Source organism: Mugil cephalus, chromosome 17 (assembly GCF_022458985.1).
Source record: "Mugil cephalus isolate CIBA_MC_2020 chromosome 17, CIBA_Mcephalus_1.1, whole genome shotgun sequence".
Lineage (NCBI taxonomy): Eukaryota > Metazoa > Chordata > Actinopteri > Mugiliformes > Mugilidae > Mugil > Mugil cephalus.
This window is the reverse complement of record NC_061786.1, coordinates 5585804-5605888: the sequence shown is the minus strand read 5'-3', so window position 1 is coordinate 5605888 and position 20085 is coordinate 5585804. Positions and strand designations below refer to the sequence as shown.

Here is a 20085-nt window from a genome sequence, read left to right as displayed (position 1 = left end):
AATAGCTGACTGGGCAAAACCTCAACTCCCCACCAGTCTTTTAGAACTGAAGAAGCTACTTAGATGAGTGGTGAAACGTCTCAAAGAAACTCTGCAGTACGGTTACCCTTGTTTCAGGGTGGTTTTTGGATTTGCTTAAGGCTATTGCCATTGCAGAATTTTAATAAAACACATGAACCTGTGAAGAATAAAGGATGCTTGGGCACGTTTTTTAAGTTTGTGTTGTATTTTATCAATCTAAAGTACTATCTTCTGTTGTAAAGGCACAGCTTTGCAGTAATGCAGCAATGAAAGTGCTTGTAATGTCGATGGTATTATTATTGACGTGACTATCACCTTGTGACAAAGTTGTCAGCCAGCCGTAGCTCCACCGTATGCCTGTCAATGTTGGGCGGCACAAACAGTAGACCTTTCTTGGCACAGAGGGTTGCCAGGTTGGGTGACAGGATCTGACATACGCAGCGCTTCGGGCAGATCTGTGCCCTCACTGCCATTGCAACAGCCAGCATCACGCACAACAACAGCCTCTCCATGGTTACCAGCCCCACCTGCTCACAACACCTGAAAAACAAGACGGAGGGGAACAAAGAGGGAGAGAAATCGAGATGTTAATGGCAATGGACCCAGTTCTTTTTATAAATGAAAAACGGGAAGTGTGCTTTGTTTGTGAATTACATTCAACACCAGGGGGAAGTGCAATTATCATTAAATTAACAGTGTTCTATATAAACTTCCAATAGTATCTACAAGGCTTTCAATACGCAGCACAAGTAGTGTACTTCACACTGGGCAGGGTTCCCTCTTTCTCTTGCTACTCTGGACTAATAGACTACTTATCACCCACTGCACTTCCTTCTATATCAGCTACACACTGTGTGCCACTCTGAATACTAAGAGCTGTATTCAAAGTTAAGTGTATATATTGCAGATATGATAATAAGTGCAATATGGAGAAGGACGAATTGCTCTCAATGAGGGCCCGTTGTCATTTTATTGTGGTAGTACTTGCACACAGAAGCATATTGCTCCCGAACATGCTTTGCACCTGGCAACAGGACTGGATCTGATTCAAATCCAGCTGAAAATCAGCGACAATGACTGGGTGAAGCCAAAGGTCTCGCAGCTGAATCACCACCAACTTTTAGGCGCTGCTAATCAAACAGGAGGAGGTGTTTGTTCGATTCATTTATCGGTCAGCACACGGACATTCAGTCATCAGTGGCGTTAATCAGGGAAGGTTAGAGAGAGAGAGAGAGGAAAATGCTCATTAATGACAACCTTGATTGGGGTATGAAGGACATGGAAGAATCAGGATTAAAGGGATCACAGCGCAAATGCAAACACACACACACACACACGCACACACACACACTCATATACAAAACCTGATGAAGGTGAGTGGGTGTCTCAGTGTTGCCTCTGTGAAACTTTCTCACACTTTTTTTCATAACATAAAGGTGCAGCAGAATAATAATTTCTGTGTGGTGTATTACCACACACACACACACACACACACACATATATATACATATACAGTACATGAACAAATCTCAGATCAAAACTCTGACTCTAGAAAGGAGAGTCGTCAAATACATAATCAGAACTTCATATGGCTACTTTGCATACATCAACATGAATGCATCTAATGAATCACACACAGATATGCATTTTCTTTTCCTCTGAGGCAGTCATTAATAATTACTTCTGTGTTTCTAGGTATTGTGTTAAAACTGCTGAAAGAATGAGGTCACACAGAGTCCTAAGTGATTGGACCTTAAATGCGTTCATACCTGTGCTTTATGCTGGCCACTTGGCTAGACTTTATGTGCGGTTCCTCATTGGCTGTGGCTGCAGGTACCGAGCTATTGCTCAGTTAAAAGCCACTGATCAGGACCCTTTGAGTTTCTAAATTGTGAATAATTGACTTTACTGAAGCTCATTTTAAACAGCAAACTACAAGAGAAGAAGCCAATCGGGAGAAAAGAGGAGAAACGAGTGAGCTGCTGCTGCAAAAACAATATGAATACACGGTCGACTGGAGTGGATCAGTTTGTTCATGTTTAGCTGTTGTTCATATCGCTAATTGCTCCAGTTTGTAATGAAATGGCCACACTAATAACAAACGTCTCATGGGAATGGATGGATCTCCTCAGCCAGCTGGATTTTTGTTAAATTTTTCCCTCCATGTGTGGGGTGAACTCATTACTGGGGTATTTCTGCACAGCACTTCCCAGACTTGGACTGTCAGTCAAACCGACACTTTTCATGCTAACCCTGCAATTCTGTTATTTATTCCAGACTGGAAGGGGAAACCTGACCATTACCTGTTTGCAGGTACTGTATTTCACTGGAGAAGAACCACTAAACTTTTCCAAGTCTTTAAGGGGTTGCCTTGTGCCTCTCTTGCATTGCTTTATGACTCTTTATTAGATCATGTTGTGTCTCCTATTTGTGTATCTTTCGTGGTTGTTTTGTGTCTTTGTCGTCTCTGCAGTAATTTTTGGTCGCAGTGATTTGTGTCTCTTAGAGATAGTTTTAGTGGCTGAAATCACTTTGACTTTCTTTGTTGTTGTTTCATGTGAATTTCTGTATTTTCTGTCCATTTCACATCACTTTGTATTAATTTGTTTAACTTTTTTGTTACTGGGAACCACTAACCCTTTGTGCCCCTGAACCCAAGTCCTTAACCCTTTCAGATACGGTGGTCGCTCCAATGGACAGCTATTCAAAGACCATTTTCTTTTCTTTTCTTTTCTTTTCTTTTCTTTTCTTTTCTTTTCTTATTAATATGCACGTGCAAATCAAATTTCAAACCTGGTCTGATTAGGAAGCCATTCACCTTGCTCTGATCCAGCCTCCCTATGTGCCTCTTTCATTTCCCCGCATAATTACTGAGCCGAAATCTGCTGCGATGTCGAAGGTCACACAATCCCCGTTTTTCTTTGGCTGCCTGTTTGAGCGCAGAGAACGGAGAGCAGAGAGACAGAGCGGCGGCTAAATAGAGCGCCGGATGACTCACTGGTGCTAAACACACACAGAGAGAGGGGGAGACAGAGGGAGAGCTCATGACCCTTGTGACACGAAAGCAGATATCAGCTCATTAATTACACTGAGGAATGACTGTAATGAGAACGAATGAGTGAGAGAGACAGAGAAATGGAATGGAAACCAGGGAGAATTATCAGAGAGGGAGGAAAAGGAGAGAGAGATCAGAGAGCCAGCTAATTAAAATGAGTGCTGAGGTGTGAAAGGGAAAAGGGGGCAGAGGGACGAATTTCATTTAGCGGGAGGAGGCGAGTTAGACAGTTGTTGTGTCGCGCTTACACAAGACCCCCAAACCATAAACTCTGTCCCTTATACAGGAAGCAAAAAGCTATATGTCAAGCAAAAAATAAATTCACCAGCTTGATTTCACACAGACTCTTCTACACACCCGTGGATGCTTCGACGTGGTGTAGCTTGGGGAGGGGAAATGTAGCACCCACGGGATCAAATGGAATGGTGAATTAACCAAATGGATTATGGGTAAGGGAGACAAATTAAGCTCTGTTTGCAGTGGTGTGTAAAATGCGATTGCGTTTCAAACGTGTGCATCCCACTTTATCCACTTCTTTGAAATCCGTCCACCCAGTTACCCCAAAGGCCTCTCACGGAGCCAGTTTCACCCCTAGCTCGCTCACAGATGAACGACTGGCTTCCCCCGGACGCCCCGAATGGATTCTCCACGCACGCCGTACACTGAGACTGAACTCAGGCTGCATTGAAATCTCTCTGGGATAAAGGGCAGAACGACTTGGCAGCTGAGAGCGACGGCTCAGAAGTATTTATTCAAACTCTTTTGAGGCTACCAAGAAGCCGCTGATTGAGGATTTTTGTAGACTTCTTTTCTCACTCCTGATCAGCTTTTTCACACATAATGCACATCCAGTAGTCCAGTGATACGTTTGAGGAGAAATGCTCTACAGGAAATAGTAGATTTTAGTAATAATGGCAAATAACACAAAAGTCAGTTTATATAGTCCATCATTTTGAGTTAAAATCTCAGGTCAATATTCACATACAGTTTTCTCTGGCTGTAGGGTTTTGCCTATAAAACGGAACAAGCGTTTTAACAGCACATGTATTCATATACTTAGGCATTTGGTACTTAGTGTTTAGTTGGTCACCAAAGCCTGAAACTAGTGATGCGTTGTTCGTGAACGAGACAAATGTCTCGTTCATCTTTGTAGTGAACGAGATGGGCCTGTTCCCACTGGGGAGAACGGAACCTTCAGCCACTCCCAGGAATCCAAGCTAACACTTTATTTTGATGCGCATCGCAGGCGACCACTCAGGTGCTCCAAAGACAGCGAGTGTAGTGTACAGGCCATTTACACACGGAGTTACAGAGAGGTGGGGGAGCTGGATTTAAATGGGGAAAAATGAAGAAATGAGCTAAAACTGGACATCCAAGCTGAGGCAGGTTCTGAATGAAAACCTCCATTACAGACTTTTGTCTAAAGTGTCATTATTTTAAGCCTATTTATTTGCCTGTATTTATTTAATTTGTTTGCTATTGTTCACTAATTTAATACTTTGATTAAAATATCAGACAATATATTTTCCTTCTAATGAAATAAACGCATAAAAATAAGGCTTTCATGGAAATGGTGCATGAAATACTGCTAAATTAGGATAAAACAGAAGCTCTAAGAGAAGCTAAACAAAGAGCTATTTGGGAGCCATTAGAGCCAGTCTCTTCTAAGGGAGCTGAAGCATTAGAGCCGATTCTTTGAAAAGAGCCGGACTTCCCATCACTACTTCAAACACTGGGCAGACACTGTGGATATTTTATTCAACAAGTCCGATGTGTTAGCTCATTCTACACTTTTTACCCAGATTTCCTGCACAGCTGTGGCCTGTTACGCTCACACCCGGATGTTTAGCTTCAAGTTGATCAACTATTATCTTTTGGAAGACACACTGTTTTTAGTGTGAAACTATTGTCGTTGGGTAATCACATTTCAAAGGTGACTAACTTGTCTTAGGTTCCCGATCACTGGGACAGCAGTAGTAAGACAGTAATGTGAGCAGGTGAAATGCAGGAGATATCCATTAACTTGAGGCTGTAATGGAAAACAGACATATCATAGTCTGAACATGAGTGCTTGTATTATTTATACTGTGTGGCCACATTGTTATATAAAATATAATTTGCACATTTGATGGATAAACCATTTGATTGTATGGATCGTAAATTGCGGCGGTGATATTTCCAGATTCATTCATTAGCAGTTAGTGATATGATCAATTGAGTGGAAAAATTGTATTTGTTTTAACACATTTAAAAAAAAAAATAATTAAAAATAAAATACAGATTGTTTTGTTATATGGTCCATATTAGGTGATTTTGGATTTCAGATGCAACTTAGCTTTGGACCTGTCCTTGTTCTGGCACAGAAATGAGCTCAAACTTCACTGCAGCAACGTTCTTAAAGTCCTGCTGGATCTGATTTAGAAAAAGTCATGCTTAACTGCAGCTCAGCGAGGCAGATCTGTGTTGCAAGATGTAGATGATGTGTTCCAACCCCAAAGCTGTTTAAAAAACAGCCAAAATAGCAATAGCAATATTTTGTTTAGTACTTTAACCACCCACATTGCTCATGGTAGTAAAAACAAAGCAGTCAAACAACTAGTCACTATGAAACCATATGATGACATCATGTAGTCCACTGATATAAACATATGCTACTACTACTGTACTACTGTACACAATGGTCCTCAGAAAGATAGCTGTCTAAGTGAACGCATGCATGTTTGTTGTGAATGAGAAAAACTGCCAAAATGACCCCAAACAAGTCCAAATTTGTTCACCTGCCGCAAAATAACATTCAAAACTTCTGGAATGAAAAAGCTTCTGTTAACAACTAGATGCTGAGTTGAACCTTTTCTATGGGAAATTCATCTCTTGCTGACTCACATAAGTCAAGAGCTCATAGTCATCATCTTTACCAAGACAAGGATGTGGCATTAGAAGCAGGGAAGCTACTTGTGCCAGTCCTGTAGTGTCATCCAGCAGTTTCACAGTGCCCTTACAGAGTGGTGTCAGGTAGTGTACTGTGACACTTGTTGTGCTAAAATAGATTAGTGATGTCGGCGTTAGGAAAACACTCCACATGTCGTAATGTTCTTCCACAGTCTCTGGTGCTTTTGTTGAGGAGAACGTTGTTTACTACTATTCAAACAGTGCAAAAGAAAAAAACAAAAAAAAAACAAAACACACAGACATATGGTCTAAAGAGATTTAAGCGATACAGAAAATGAGACCATTGCAGAGACTGCTATATTTTTCCACTATATTTCTCTTTCTATTATTTCTTATGAAATACAGTATAGGCCTATATATTAGAAAATATAGATGCTCATACAAATCTCATCTTCATTTGTCAGATTCCTGCTGGCTGCAGCAATATCCTAATGCATAGCTCATTTCACATGAGGCATTTGCTCTGATGTGCCTCAATCAACTATCATGAATATACCATGCAAAGATTAAGATAATGTTTTGGTATTGATGTTAAGGGATTATAGTCGGATTTGAACAGACTTCAAATGGTCAAATGTGCAATAGGGATTTCATGGTATGCAAAATGGATAACCCCTATATTATACAACCCCGCTGATATGTTTGGTTTATTATTTGCTGATATCCATCTAGAAATATACAGCGCAAGTAAGTGATTTAATTTGTGTTATGAGCAACATTTAAACGTCTCACTGAAAAATTTGGATACTTTGGATAATCCACAGACCTTTCCATTGAATGCATTCAGATGAACTACTAAATTCCCAGGTTTACTCAAAGGTAAGAAAATGTGGTTCTTTTCAAAGCTGTTCTGTTGCTTCAATTTTCTCTTTTCTTTGAGCCCTTTCAGGATTGTGCTGGCTTAACTTCTTAAACCCTGCACTGTTATGTGAAATACACATCCCCAAATTCAATAAACAAAATCAGCATTGTTGGGCTTAGGAAAATGAAACAACATAAGTTCACATCAGCAGGTCAGAGTGAGATTTGGAAACCATCAACAATGGTGCTAATGAGCCTCTTCAAGAAAAGTCTCAATGGTAACTCTGCCAATCGATGAGTTTTTAGTAACCATCCTCTTTATTGAATGAAAAAAATGGTCACGTTTTAGCAGAGACAGCCTGGTCCCGGCACAGAAACACCCAAGGTGAAATCTGATTGAGATCAGCGACTTAACAATATTTTTGTTTTGCTTTCTTTCTTTTTTCCCTTCAAGCTCAAGTGTTAAAACCTCAGATTCAAGGGGCTCTTATACACAAGCTACAATAAGACAGCAACTTACGTAAGGTCAAATAATTTCCAAAGGATCATTATCCATTATTGATTGTGTAGCAGTAGTAGCGCAGTAGTGCACAATTTTGGTTTTGATTATCTTTAAATGAGCTCTTTATATTTCTATAAGCAGCTGGCAACCTGACACAGATTTAGCCATGTTACTCCTCTACAGCTAGGCCAGAAAAAAGAAGGCCCAAAAGAAAAATGATTTGCCTCATTAACGTTCCCAAGTATAGTCAAGAGAGTCCCTTTAAAAAGAGCGCATATTAAAGAAGGATTTGCACAATCAAGGCACAGATAAAGCAAAAGGCTCTGAGCCCCGGTGTTTGAACCCTCTGCACACAGATTTTAATTCAGAGCGTTGAGGAAATGATAGCACACTGCTGTTGCTGTTGTAAAACCTTTCAGCTCCCCTTTTTAGTTTTCTCAAGCGAATTAATAGGTTACGCCATCTTCTGTGCCTTCAAGCATGCACCTCAGTTGCTTGTACCAGCATCTAATGCATAACAAAAATGCACCAACGCCCAGGCCACTCAAACAAACCTGTCGCCTTCAACTTCTCTCGGTTATGCTCCCTGCCCCCCCCCCCTTTGTCCAGCAGAGTAAGCCTCATGCTTCAAGCTAATGGTTTTACACACTTGAACAACAGAGGTCAGCCGCTGCCTAAATACATCTAAATTACCCTTTATTCAATTAGTGCACTTTATATTGCTGCACTGAGCAAAGCCAAATGCAAACAAGCAAGATGAATCCTAACCTCACCAAGAAACGGCTCTCAAGCTAAATGTATGGTGTGGTTTCAAATTAGAAGCAGAAACACAGATGTATTCTGTGTGTATACAGGCATACACATGGGAAACAATGAGTGATTGATTTCAGATAGAAAGGATTGCTGAGAGAGCAAAACAGTTGCAGCCAGTGAGCTAATGCTAGCTCCATTAGTTGGTTAGAATTGCTGCCTCGAGCTGACTGGAAGAAATCTGTAAAAGGGTCTTAGATTAACCCTTACCTCCAACACATTACATGACACACTCAGCAAAGAAGCTATCTTCTAATACTATGACAAAAATGGATATCACCTTATGGCGCTTCACTTCTCTTGCGGCAAACTTGGCAGATGTGCTGTACAGAATTTGTAAGAGCAGGATCACCATCAGGGTTACTGGCTACAAACAAAACATCATGCCAAAAAGCAGACATTAAAGCTTCATGCCCGAGGCAAATATTCAGCACCCTGACCAGTAATATTAGACTCTTATTCATTGTAGCGTAAACTGTGTTTAGATCAAGCCGAGCATTGCCAGTTCAGTGAAAACTAGCCACACATACGCAAACACCAAAAAACCTGTACCTTTAAAACGGTGAATACAGAGCAGCATACTACTCTGAATCTTATATATTCAGTCCAGAATGTGGGAAAATCCTGTTCTTGCTTTGTCACAGGAACCAGGTTTAAATGGAGATGGACCCAATCTAGTCAGATGCTAAGCGATATGTAAGCAGGTGGATAAACTTGAGGTTATTTTCCATTTGAAAACACATCCTCAAATTCCATAAGAAATAGCTCCACAATCTTAATGGACAACCTTGATCTTCATGGATGAGAGGTGAGACACACATGATAATTGTGAACTACATGAAGTCCCTACTCACCAAGCAAGACTGAAATGTGAAAAACTGACAATTTTACTCCCACTTTTTCAAATATTTCTTTCTGACCTTAACAAACTTGTTCGACCGTAAACGTTCTACAAATTTCTTAAAATGGTATACACTTGACCTTTAATAATGGAAACGGCATCGTCTGGTAAACCGGATAATAAGCAGCAGCCGGCAGATGCGTCAACTCATTACAAGATCATGGTTTACAATGAGAACCTAAATGCGGAATATCTCTTACACAGTAGCTACAATCTATTGTCAATTGCTTTCCCAGGAAGTTGTTTAGCATGCGATCAATTTCAACACATCCATTTTATTCCCACTGCATTTTTCATTGCGTACATTGTCTGAGTCTGAGAAATCCTTTGTTACTCCACCCTCCTTCTCTTCATCACAGCGCACATATGACTAAATTGGATTTAATGGATGAAATCAAACCAATCAAATACTGGTACAGGAGGATGAGCACTGCCAGGAATATGAGAATCCAAGGTCAGTCTGAGTGGAATGAGACAATGCGCATGCGCCTAAAGCCTTACTCATAAATGCAAACACATGTTTAATGCAAACACAGTGAATGTATCAAGACACATGCGCACCACTTGAGTATTGATTTTAGATCCAGTTGTAAATGCACTCCTAGGCATTATGAGTATGAGTGGGAAGGGAAGCAGCGAGAGAGGAAAAAAACAGAAAGAGGGAGGACGACGTGTAACACGAGCTCTTGGTGGCGTGGAACTTTAAGTGCCTGATTCATGGCGGTGCTGTGTAATATCTGGTCTACAACACTATTACTGCAACGTTACACCACGGCGCTATTTTTCAAAACACAACCAGAGTTCATCCATCACTGGCTCTCAGATGATATCATGATCACAAGACCATTTCTATGCCATAACATTGCTATCGCTATCTCTCAAACAGCACACGAGTGCATACATCAGTGGTGCTGAAGAGTTTCTGCCGTGAAACGGCTTCTCAGCTCATTGTTTTATGAGGGATCAAGGGCCGCTGGAGACTGCGGTTGAGACTCTAAAGGAGTCCATACATCATGTGCCGGGGATAAAATCTTGAATTAAGTTATTTCAATTGCATTAGTGGATGTACTCTCTCCTGCAGCAACGGCAGATGAGAACTCTAGGTGCAGACTAATGACTCCCCTTTAAGCAACGTTTATGCCTCAGTGGGACATAGACATAGGTGCTGGAAGCCATTTATACTTGTGCACTCATCAGCCTGGTTCTCTCTGTAAAAACATCGTCACTAAGGGCATTTTTTGCCAGTCGGGCTAATTTTTGTTACTTCCTGCTTAACTTTAAACAATGACACTTTGACCGAAATTTCACCCAAGCCGAGTCATACAAATGTTTGTTTCTCCGAACCTCCTCAGTTATCCTTTCCTTGATGTGTTCCATCTTTATTGAGCCAAAACAATTTGAAAATTGCGGAGATGGAGGAACAGGCAGAAAAGCAGTACCCGTTTTGGTCTGCTACCAAGCGGACCAATTACAGCTCTTGCAGTTTGCATCGCCGTGATGACGTTACATTTCTGGGGAGGGGCACGTCAGTTCTATGGCGTTAGTATCTGTGTAGGGTCTGGGCTGACGTAACTATGCCAGCAAATTGGCGCAGAGGTATGAGTGCATTAGTGTTTGAGTTGTTTGTCCACCTCTTCTATCCAGAGCAAAAAACAACAACCCTAGTCATGTAAGTCTCAGGTACACAACATCTACCTAATGAAACTGGAATCCCTAAGAGGACAGTTGTCCCTGTTTCAGCTATTTATTTTGGTCATTCTATAACCTGGTTGAGAAACTTCACCGTCAATTCATTGAAGATGATGATTTTTATTATTGTCATTGTCATAAATATCATATATTCACAGATATAAGCCATTGGATGGAATTCCATGTCATCTGGTACATGTTTGCATAAGAATTTATTTGATCCATTGACTTTCCATCTCATGTCATCACCAACTTTGCTTTGTATTAAAATAACTGCCCAAAGGCAAAATGCCCTAAAATGCCACTGTCAATGTTGTAATGTGGTTGTGAGTTTGTACTGACAAGCCTTTTGAGGTGTCTTTGACATCTGTCTTTCAAAAAAAGTTGGAATCCACACAGACTCCGAGACACCTCTACTAGAACACACTCTCCCTCCCACATTTAATCCTGTGGGGTCCATTTACTGCCTTGGATTGAACAAGATACAAGCAATTAACAGTCATCGTTTTCCCAGTAACCTGTGCTACTCGTATAGGTCTTAAGCTGCTGTAATGCTCCTCCTGTACAAATCCAGATGGTAAAGAAGCTAAAAGCAGAAAATGCTTGTCATGCTTACTTACCAAATAAAGTGATTATCCCATTATCAAGACATCCAGCTCGTCTTACATCTGCTCCGTGACACGACACGTTTTTAAAACATTCAGGTCAATTTTCTCACGGTGAACTTGATCAATACAAACCATGCAATTCCAATCTGCAATGCCACATATACCGTAGCTGTAGCATGTTGAATGTGCGGCTGGTGACTAAAAAGTGTCGGTTACGGCCATGAGTACAGCTCCAGGGCGGTTCGCTCATCTTCTGCAGCGCTCTGTTAAGGTTAACAGGCTCTGTTTTGCATCTGTTTCTGCTGGGTGCACTAAACAGGTGCGTAAGAGAAGCATTTGCCAGAGGTTTAGCTTTTGCTACAGAACAGCAGGAGACTAGAGAATCCTTGTTAAAAGGCAGCGTCCTTTCGATAAAAAGCCTTTTTGGATTCTGAGATTCAGCCTTAGCTTTAAGGACACACTCAGCGCTCTCAGCATCACACAAACAAGAAGCCACTGAAGTTATTTTTAAGATTAATATAAAGGAATGGATTATAGGAAACATCACCTCATCCATCCATTTGTAACAAATGCTTTTTCTTTTAATAAGGTTCATGAGTTCTTCTTCAAATGTAGTTAATATATACAGAGCAAGGCTGTCCTTTGTTGGCCAAACTGAAGAAGAAAGCTCTTGGAACAAAAGGAACTGAATGAGTTCCTGTTCAATGTTCAATTCAGAGAGAAATGGAAAATAAAAAAGCACAACAAAACTGGTGAACCTAATCAATAAATTGTTGTGGGTGTTTCTGTAATAACTAATACAGACTGGTAAAGGCTGAGAGGTTTAAGAGGCATTATTGTAATGGATCTTTTTCTTTGACATATATTTTCTCTGCTGTAGTACATTTCCCTCCTCTCAGGGACATGAAAGTGTTTGATGTAGATAAAATGACACTGTTTACTTCAACTTTTTCCTTCTAAACTGTCACAGCACATGGATTCATTTTCCTGCCAGAAGCATACCAGAAGAAGACAGGTACAGTTTATTTCTGTGCCAAGAAAAATCTCTTTCATCCCATTTTCCTGATAATATAATTTCAAATTTATGCCTAAGTATTTCTAATCCATAAATCCTAGGATCTGGCCTTTTGGCCACAAGATGGTAAAGGTATTGTTGCTTTCATAATTTAAGTATTTTTTGATTTTCCTGATGTATACATACATGTATGCTAACAAGAGATCTGAAAATGTTTTGTGATGGCATTCATAGCATCCACAAGGAATTTGGGACTATCCAGTTAAATTGACATTACAGAAACTGAAGCTTGCTGTAATTTGGCAATTTATCAAAGTGAACATGATACTGGTGTCATTAGAAAATGGTTGATGCAAGCTGTAGTAATGAACAGTCCTTAACAGTCAATTGATTTCCATGTAACAGACTATTTTCCATGTTGCATTTGCAAAAACGCTGTGTACTGTAAATGTGTCTTTAATCATATGTCTTTAATATATTTTGAGCTGTTTTAAGTCCACTGGGGAGCGCGAAACTATGAAGAGAACATGCAAAGCCAAAAGCAATGATAAGCTTTATCAGTCCAACGGCAGTCCGGTTCTCAGGCAGAGAGAGCTACTGAAATCAAGTCAAAGTGAATTGTGGAAATTAATTATTAAACCATGATGAAACATCAGAATGTTGGTTAAACTGGTATGACTATAAAGTCAGTCAGAAAAAAATGACACAAAGACTGGTGGGAAAGGAAACATATAAAAAGGATTTATTTTCATAATGAGCTCTCTCGGGTGAAAAAAAGTATTAGCCGTGCATTGGCAAAGGGAAATGAATATTTTATTTAAGCAGTCTAAATTAGGTCAGGCTCTTTTATATTATGTTATTAGAGATGGACACCAACAGTATTAGACTTAAATACAGTAGCAAAAGAATTAAGATCACATAAGACTGACAGTAAAAGACAGGAACGAGAGGTGAAGATTCAGTTTCAATTCAAGTCTTAAAAATATTTGAGAAAAACTTCTGGAATCTAGTTCAACTCATAGAATGATAATAATTTAAAACATTTATCACTCACCATACAGTAAGTAAAGTTTCATCTAAATGGCTAACATGAACAATGATACCTCTGTAAGTTTTCATATATTAAAATATATTGAAACTGAAACACTTGACTTAAGGTCTCTCAGGGATAATGAAAAAAAAGACTTGAACAGACCACTGACATTTTATTACCCTATTTAGTTGACATATGAAGTTCTAAGCAACCAGCAGAAATGTCAGAGCTACATTAGCGTTCATTTCATCTGGAGTCATGTTTCTGGCTCCTTATGAACATAAAACTTTTCTCCTTTTGGCTGTTTTGGTCTCACGCCCACATCTCCACCCCACTTCTTATTTTTAGCTTGACTTGCTTGAAGCTTTGCTAGCTCGAATATATTTCCCTAACATAGTTTGTTGGGGCACCACTATAAAGTCTTCTAGGAAAATAGCTATTTTGCTATAAGATGGAGTTTAAGCTGAATAAGCTGGCTCCGGAGCTGCATGTGCCTCTTTCGTCCGTCTGTGGCAAGCGGTGCAGAGCAAGGACGCTGATCAAAACCATTCACTTTTTTACACAACTGCCTCAGAATACCGGCAACTAGTCACTCATCAGTGAATCACTCAAGCAAGTGCTACACAACAACTGAATAACACTGAATGCCACACCACTCACACTCATGGATGTAAAATAAACCAAAAACACTTAACTGCCAAAGTGCATTGCAGCACATATACCCCTTCGCACATATATACTTACTTATTGAGTATTTAATTCAAATGTATTTTATTTTAGTTGGTTAGTTTTTAAAGACAATTCTAAATTCGAATTGAGGATGATCTTGTAACATTAAAATAAAATGTATTTAATTTTCTGTCGCTTAAAATATAAGTCACAACTGCCGACGTGCAACACCCGCCGCCAGGTCCAGCCCGCTATTTATTGAACTTTTCGACCGGAGGTAAGCCAACCATGGATAAATCCCTGTTCTGTATGCATAAATGCAATTTGGTTTTCTCTGTAGTAGTTCTTTCATTTCATAAATGCAACACACTATAGTTTTTTATACATAGGCCTAGCGTAGAGGTAAAAACGATATATGCAGTGTTATCTTCAGTTTATATGTCAAAGGTTTTGTGGCTCCCAGTGTTTTCTTTTCTGTGGGAAACGGGTCCAAACGGCTCTTTGAGTGTTGAAGGTCGCCAGCCCCTGGTTTAGATGAATATGAAGAACATGTAAAAAACTGGCTTTTGTTTTTCCACAGGTCCACTTCAGTATAATTTCCTTTTCATGAGATTTCAACTGCAAGCAGTCTAATTCAAAAGTTTAATCTTGAGCAAAAAATGAGAGGCCATCCCATGTTGGATCGCCCAGTGGAGATCAGAAAAAAGAAGGATCTCCTGCTAAATGTTGAATACAGTGAGAAAATAAAATAATAACAATGAATCAGTAAACTGTGATTGTACTGATCAAAAAAATGTTGTGTGTTGCGTTTTAATAGTCTAACTAACACAGACTGGACCTAGTAAAGAGCCTTCCAGTGTTAAAAAGTTTAGGTTGGAAATCTATAGTTCTACCATGCCCAGAAACACCCATAATCAGGGACATGAGGTATTTATCAATACCAAGTGCGCAATCTTCGGACATGAACTTTAGGCCTAATAAGTTAAATTCCAAAGTACAGACTCTGGAGGACTGGACAGGTCATTCTGCAATAGGAACAGCAGCATAATTAATGATGTATTCTGGGATACCTGGCTGTACCAAGTCAGCACAAGGTACATTTTCGAAGCATCCTCAATAAAACGTGTAGGGCAAGTACACCTCTGGGTAGTTGGACTGTACTTGGTCAGATGCATAGTATGAATTGGGATAGTAATTGGGACGGATGATGTTTCACAAGTACACACAAGAGTGCGTACTGAGAAACACCCATGAACTAAAGGAACCCATCCCAGGCTTTAGTCAAAGCATTTATCAAGCTGAACCAAGAAATCCCCCTTAGTGATATGTAGCATACCACCAGAAATCTCATGAAGTAGTATCTGTAGTCATTTTATGTCTTTCTTCTGGTTCCGCTGTTATAAACAATCCACTCAACCAGTTTGACTTGCAATTCCTCCTTTATGATTGCTCCATTTGGGAATAGGAACATCGAATTGCTCACAACCTGCTGAACCCAATATAGCAAACTGACGCTTAGAAGATGCCTAATGCACACACTTAGTTGAGAACGGTTGACTGAGCAGGGCCGTTTCCTCTTCCATTACTCCAGCTGCTGAGAGGGTATTGTATTAGGGGACATAAGCATTATTTTGAGATTTATGCAAAAGTGTTATGTGACAATGGTGTAGCAAATAGATAATTTCACAAGAAATAAGGTACATAAAATGTAATCAACCTGCGTTCTTATCATGAGTAAGATTTATTGATCGGCTGTCCAAAATAATCACACATGTTGTGCATGTGTCGACGCTGTTACCTGGAAATGTCTCTGTCTTATGTTTGATTTGAATGGATGAAGAAAGTGAGCCGGAGACAGAGAGAGAAGAAGAGGCAAAGGGTGGGAGGATGACAAACCGTTTCCATCATCATCCTCGAGGCAAGAGGAGGCTGCTCGCTTACATAACAATACACGCACACACAAGAAGGAGCTCACATATGCATCTGCGCACACTCACAAACACACACAAAGGCCTTGATTTTGTTTGTTTGTATGCAGATCAGTAAATGAGGCTGGCCTACGGAGCAAAAGACCGTGGGAGGGCATGGCAAACATATTATGGCATTAGCTTGTAATGACACATTGTCGGCCGTGTGTGTTTTGTGTGTGGCGTCTGAAAATAGACAGTGTGAGAGCACAACGGGGAACGTGGAAGTATAAAACTCTCTCATCTCTGCGCCTTTCTGTTTCTCGTCTTATTTTCTACTGCACTGCACTGGTGCATTTGACAGAGGAGGTAGCACTTAGTGTGTGTGTGTGTGAGAGTGTGCGAGGAAGGAAGGCAGGGATTTCAGCCCTCTTCCTTTTTCATTCGCCTTCCAAACAATTAAAAATAAAACAGCTGTATACTCAATGAAATCTCACCGAAGGGATATTTCCTACAGGAGGAGGAGCTTCTTTCTCCCAAACATTTCCCCGTCCCGCTGCCAGGCCCTCTCATATCAACTATTGACTTTTTTCCTTGTGTTGGTGCAGAAGAAATCAAACACCTACAGCCTCTAACAATCCCCCAACAGCCGATGTAGTTGTAGAGTTCCTTGACTACTTTTTCCAAATATGTCATTTCACTGGCAGATCCAAGCAGACGTTACATTTTCCCATACGAGGACAGCTGTCACGTAATTTGGGACTTTATCTAGTCTGGTAATTAATTCATAGGTAACTCTCAAATTCTTAATTAACAGTAGTTGCCCCGAGATGGATTATAATGTATGTAAAGATTATATTCCCCCCGAGCAGTAGAGGCACGTCTGGGAATATTAAACATACGCTGCTTGGAATGTGGCATGACAATCAGAATTTATAACAGTATGTCACTGGGAATGAATTTGATGGCCTTTGGTGGTATTTAATGCGTAACGGCTTATTAAAAATCTACAAACTGCAAAATGGACCATTATCAGAAATTGATCCACTGGGTCTAATAACATTTGGGAAGTCTTTTTCTTGTACTTTTTGTTCAGCTTATGCAAGTATGCTTAGAGCCAACAGTATGTAAGCTTGTTTGGCTTGTACATGCTGTCTGCTGGTTTGAGAGGGACAAACGTGGATGCTCTACGGGTCAAAAATTGTGGATTGGTAAACTATATTTTGTGTGTGTATATATATATATATATATATATATATATATATATATATATATAGTGGGCCTTCTGCATTCCTTTTAAAATCCTTGGTGAAGACAGTGTACCGGATTGACACCTCATTCATTTACATACAAAATATAATTTACCATATATATATATTGTTATTGTGAGTGGTTAATATTTGCTTTAAAGCAAATTTATTTTTTTACTCCTTAAGCTGCAAATACAATGTCATACAGTAATCTACCAGAGTTGGGTTCAGTGTTGTCAGGTACAGCAAATAGTTTGCAGCCCAAGAGCTATGGATAAACCACGAAAATGAACCGAATAACGCCCAAACATAATAATAACAATAATAATAATAAACTTATCTTTTGTTTAGTACTTTAATCACCTAGATTCTTATCTCGGTAACACAAAGTCAGACAAACCTGGCAAACCGACCAAATTCCGTTTGCCCACCCAGATCTATTTTCAGTTGTGTTGCACTAGCTATTTGTACATCATCACTAAGTTTCAAAGTGATGTCCATCCTAAAGGACTACTTGATTGTTTCAAAGTAGTAAATTAGCAAAACACTTTGGTAAATTGGCTTCTAAACACAATCGATAACAAGCATCAATGTCCACTTCATCATCACACTCATTTCTGAAAGCCTATGTCCTTAATTGCCTTCACTAGTAGAAAATTTAGGGAAGCAATGGCATTTACACTGATCAGGCATAACATTATGACCAACTTCCTAATTTTGTGCAGGTCTCTCTTGCACGACCAAAATAGTTCTGACTCACCAGAGAATGGACATGGTCCCCCTGTAGGCTATTATACGTTATTATTTTTTGAGTTATTCCTGCTGGGGAATACTGCTGCCATTAAGGAGTGTTCCTATTGGGTGGTGGTCCCTGGCCTGTTTAGTACACATCTAAGTCACATCCACATGAATGCCAGGTCTAAAGGTTTCCCAGCAGAACACTGAATTGTCACAAGATGGTCAGTGTTATCTATTCCTCCTGTCAGTGGCCATGATGTTGTGGCTCTAATTGGCAGTTTTTTTTATCCTAAACATGAAATGACACAAACTGAACATCCAAACCTGTACATTAGCAATAGTATAAGCTATTACTCTACTCTTTCCATTTACATATTGCCTTGTTTTCCTGCTGTGGCTGCCCTCTTCTCATTTGCATAGGACCCAGTAATTACCACCATTACATTTAAAATTTCTAGTCATTACACGGTAACTGATGGGTAGTTCTGGACCTTAAATGTTTAAGTCGGCAACTCCATCAATAGTCCGACCTCAACATTGACAGCCATCAACGCGAAGGCTAAGTCTGCCAGACTGAAGGTTTTTCTTTCCACACACAAAAATTCCTTGGAAATCCTCCCTCTACTCTCTCCGCATCTAAAACATTTTTTTAAAATCCTTTCTTCTTCCTTCATTTGTGCAATTAATCACTCCTTCTCCGTCACCATTGCTTTCCTTTTCAAGACTAATGTATTCACCCTTCCTAGCGCATTCCTTGTCGAGTTATTCAGCGTCTCCTGTCTTCTTTTGTTTATTAGAGCGCTCTTCATCACGTGCTCACACAGAGCACAGGTCTTATCCATAAACAGCTAATTGATTGCAGAGAGCAGCAGATGAAGCCATTGAAGTTTACTTTCTTTGTAGGAATATATTGCGCCGAATAAATTGGACTGAGAGAACCGGAGGGCAGGGAGCTAAGCTGCTGGCCACACGCCAAGCTTTTGTTCATAAAAAAGAAAAAAAAAAAAGAGTTTTCTTTGTGTCCTGCTGAACATTTGCATTAGCATTGATTGCTTTACACAAATGTAAACGTGAAGTTACACTGCTGTGTATTTAAAATAGTTTAATAGCTACTGAAAAATAAGAAGATCAGCGAACAGGGCCCTGCCCCCCGTGTGTCCTTCACACTGGTGTTATCAAAGTTGCAAAATAAAGAATTTTTTATCCCCCTGTGACGACCCGAAGGAAAAAAACAAAAACAAAAAGATGTCTTGACCTTATAATTTCCAACTAAGTTACTCAATAAGAAATGAGACGGAGGCAGAATGACAGAGCGGGGATGGACACAAAGAGGCAGGAGGATCCGTGGCGTGCGAGCGTTCTGTGGCAGGGGGGCTGCTGTTCAATAATTTAAAGCCTTCCAAACATGAGTACACTCGTTCATTATTCACACACAGAGCGTTTAGCACACAATCACGCGCCTGCACACACACACAAATGCCAAATTTAATGTCCAGATTGAAACAAGTGAAACTTAAAGAAATACATGGTGAGTGCACAAGAGCCGGAAAGAAAAGACGAGAACAAGAAAGAAAGGATGAAGCTATGGAGAATCACAGCTATCGAGGCGGGCTGAGCAGGAAAGAGCGGGTAGAAAGGAAACGATTAAACTTGCATCAACCTTCTTCCTCAATGTTTACCTTGCTCCGGTTGTCCCATCGTGTCATAGCAATAAAAATAGTAGAAGAGCACTTTAAAGTGAGCACAGTCGGGCGCTGCTGTCTAGTCGACTGCCTTTTCTCTCCCAGTACCCTCTGCCACGCTAAGCCAGTAGTACATATGCAATAACCTTTTAGATATTATTCCAGAATGTGTTTAGCCTTGCAGGGGGAGCTGTGTCCAAGGTGCCCTTGAGCAAAGACTCTCCCGCTGCTCTGCCCGCTCCAGTGAAGCGGCTCAGCTGGTAAAAGCGGCAGAGTGAGGCTGTCAGCTCCCAGATGTCAGCATGTGCTGAATCGCATGAATATGCTGGAACAGAACATAAATACATTTATTTGTAATAATGGAAAACTATTTATTTGCTATATACTGCACTTCTTCAGACTAAAGTGCACAAAGTAAGATTAAATCAGCTGTAAAATGAAGGAAAGCAATAAAT

At 40.1% G+C, this 20085-nt stretch overlaps 1 protein-coding gene across 2 annotated transcripts in view; it reads right to left on the bottom strand.

Annotated features, from left to right (window-relative positions):
- Window positions 1–20085, bottom strand: part of lrfn5a (leucine rich repeat and fibronectin type III domain containing 5a) — a 114308-nt gene that overhangs the window by 27620 nt on the left and 66603 nt on the right. For both annotated transcript variants that reach the window (XM_047611933.1, XM_047611932.1), the window contains one exon: window positions 337–561. In XM_047611933.1, the coding sequence (XP_047467889.1) occupies window positions 337–533 (197 nt within the window). In that variant the 5' untranslated portion in view covers window positions 534–561. The remainder of the gene's footprint in view (window positions 1–336; window positions 562–20085) is intronic.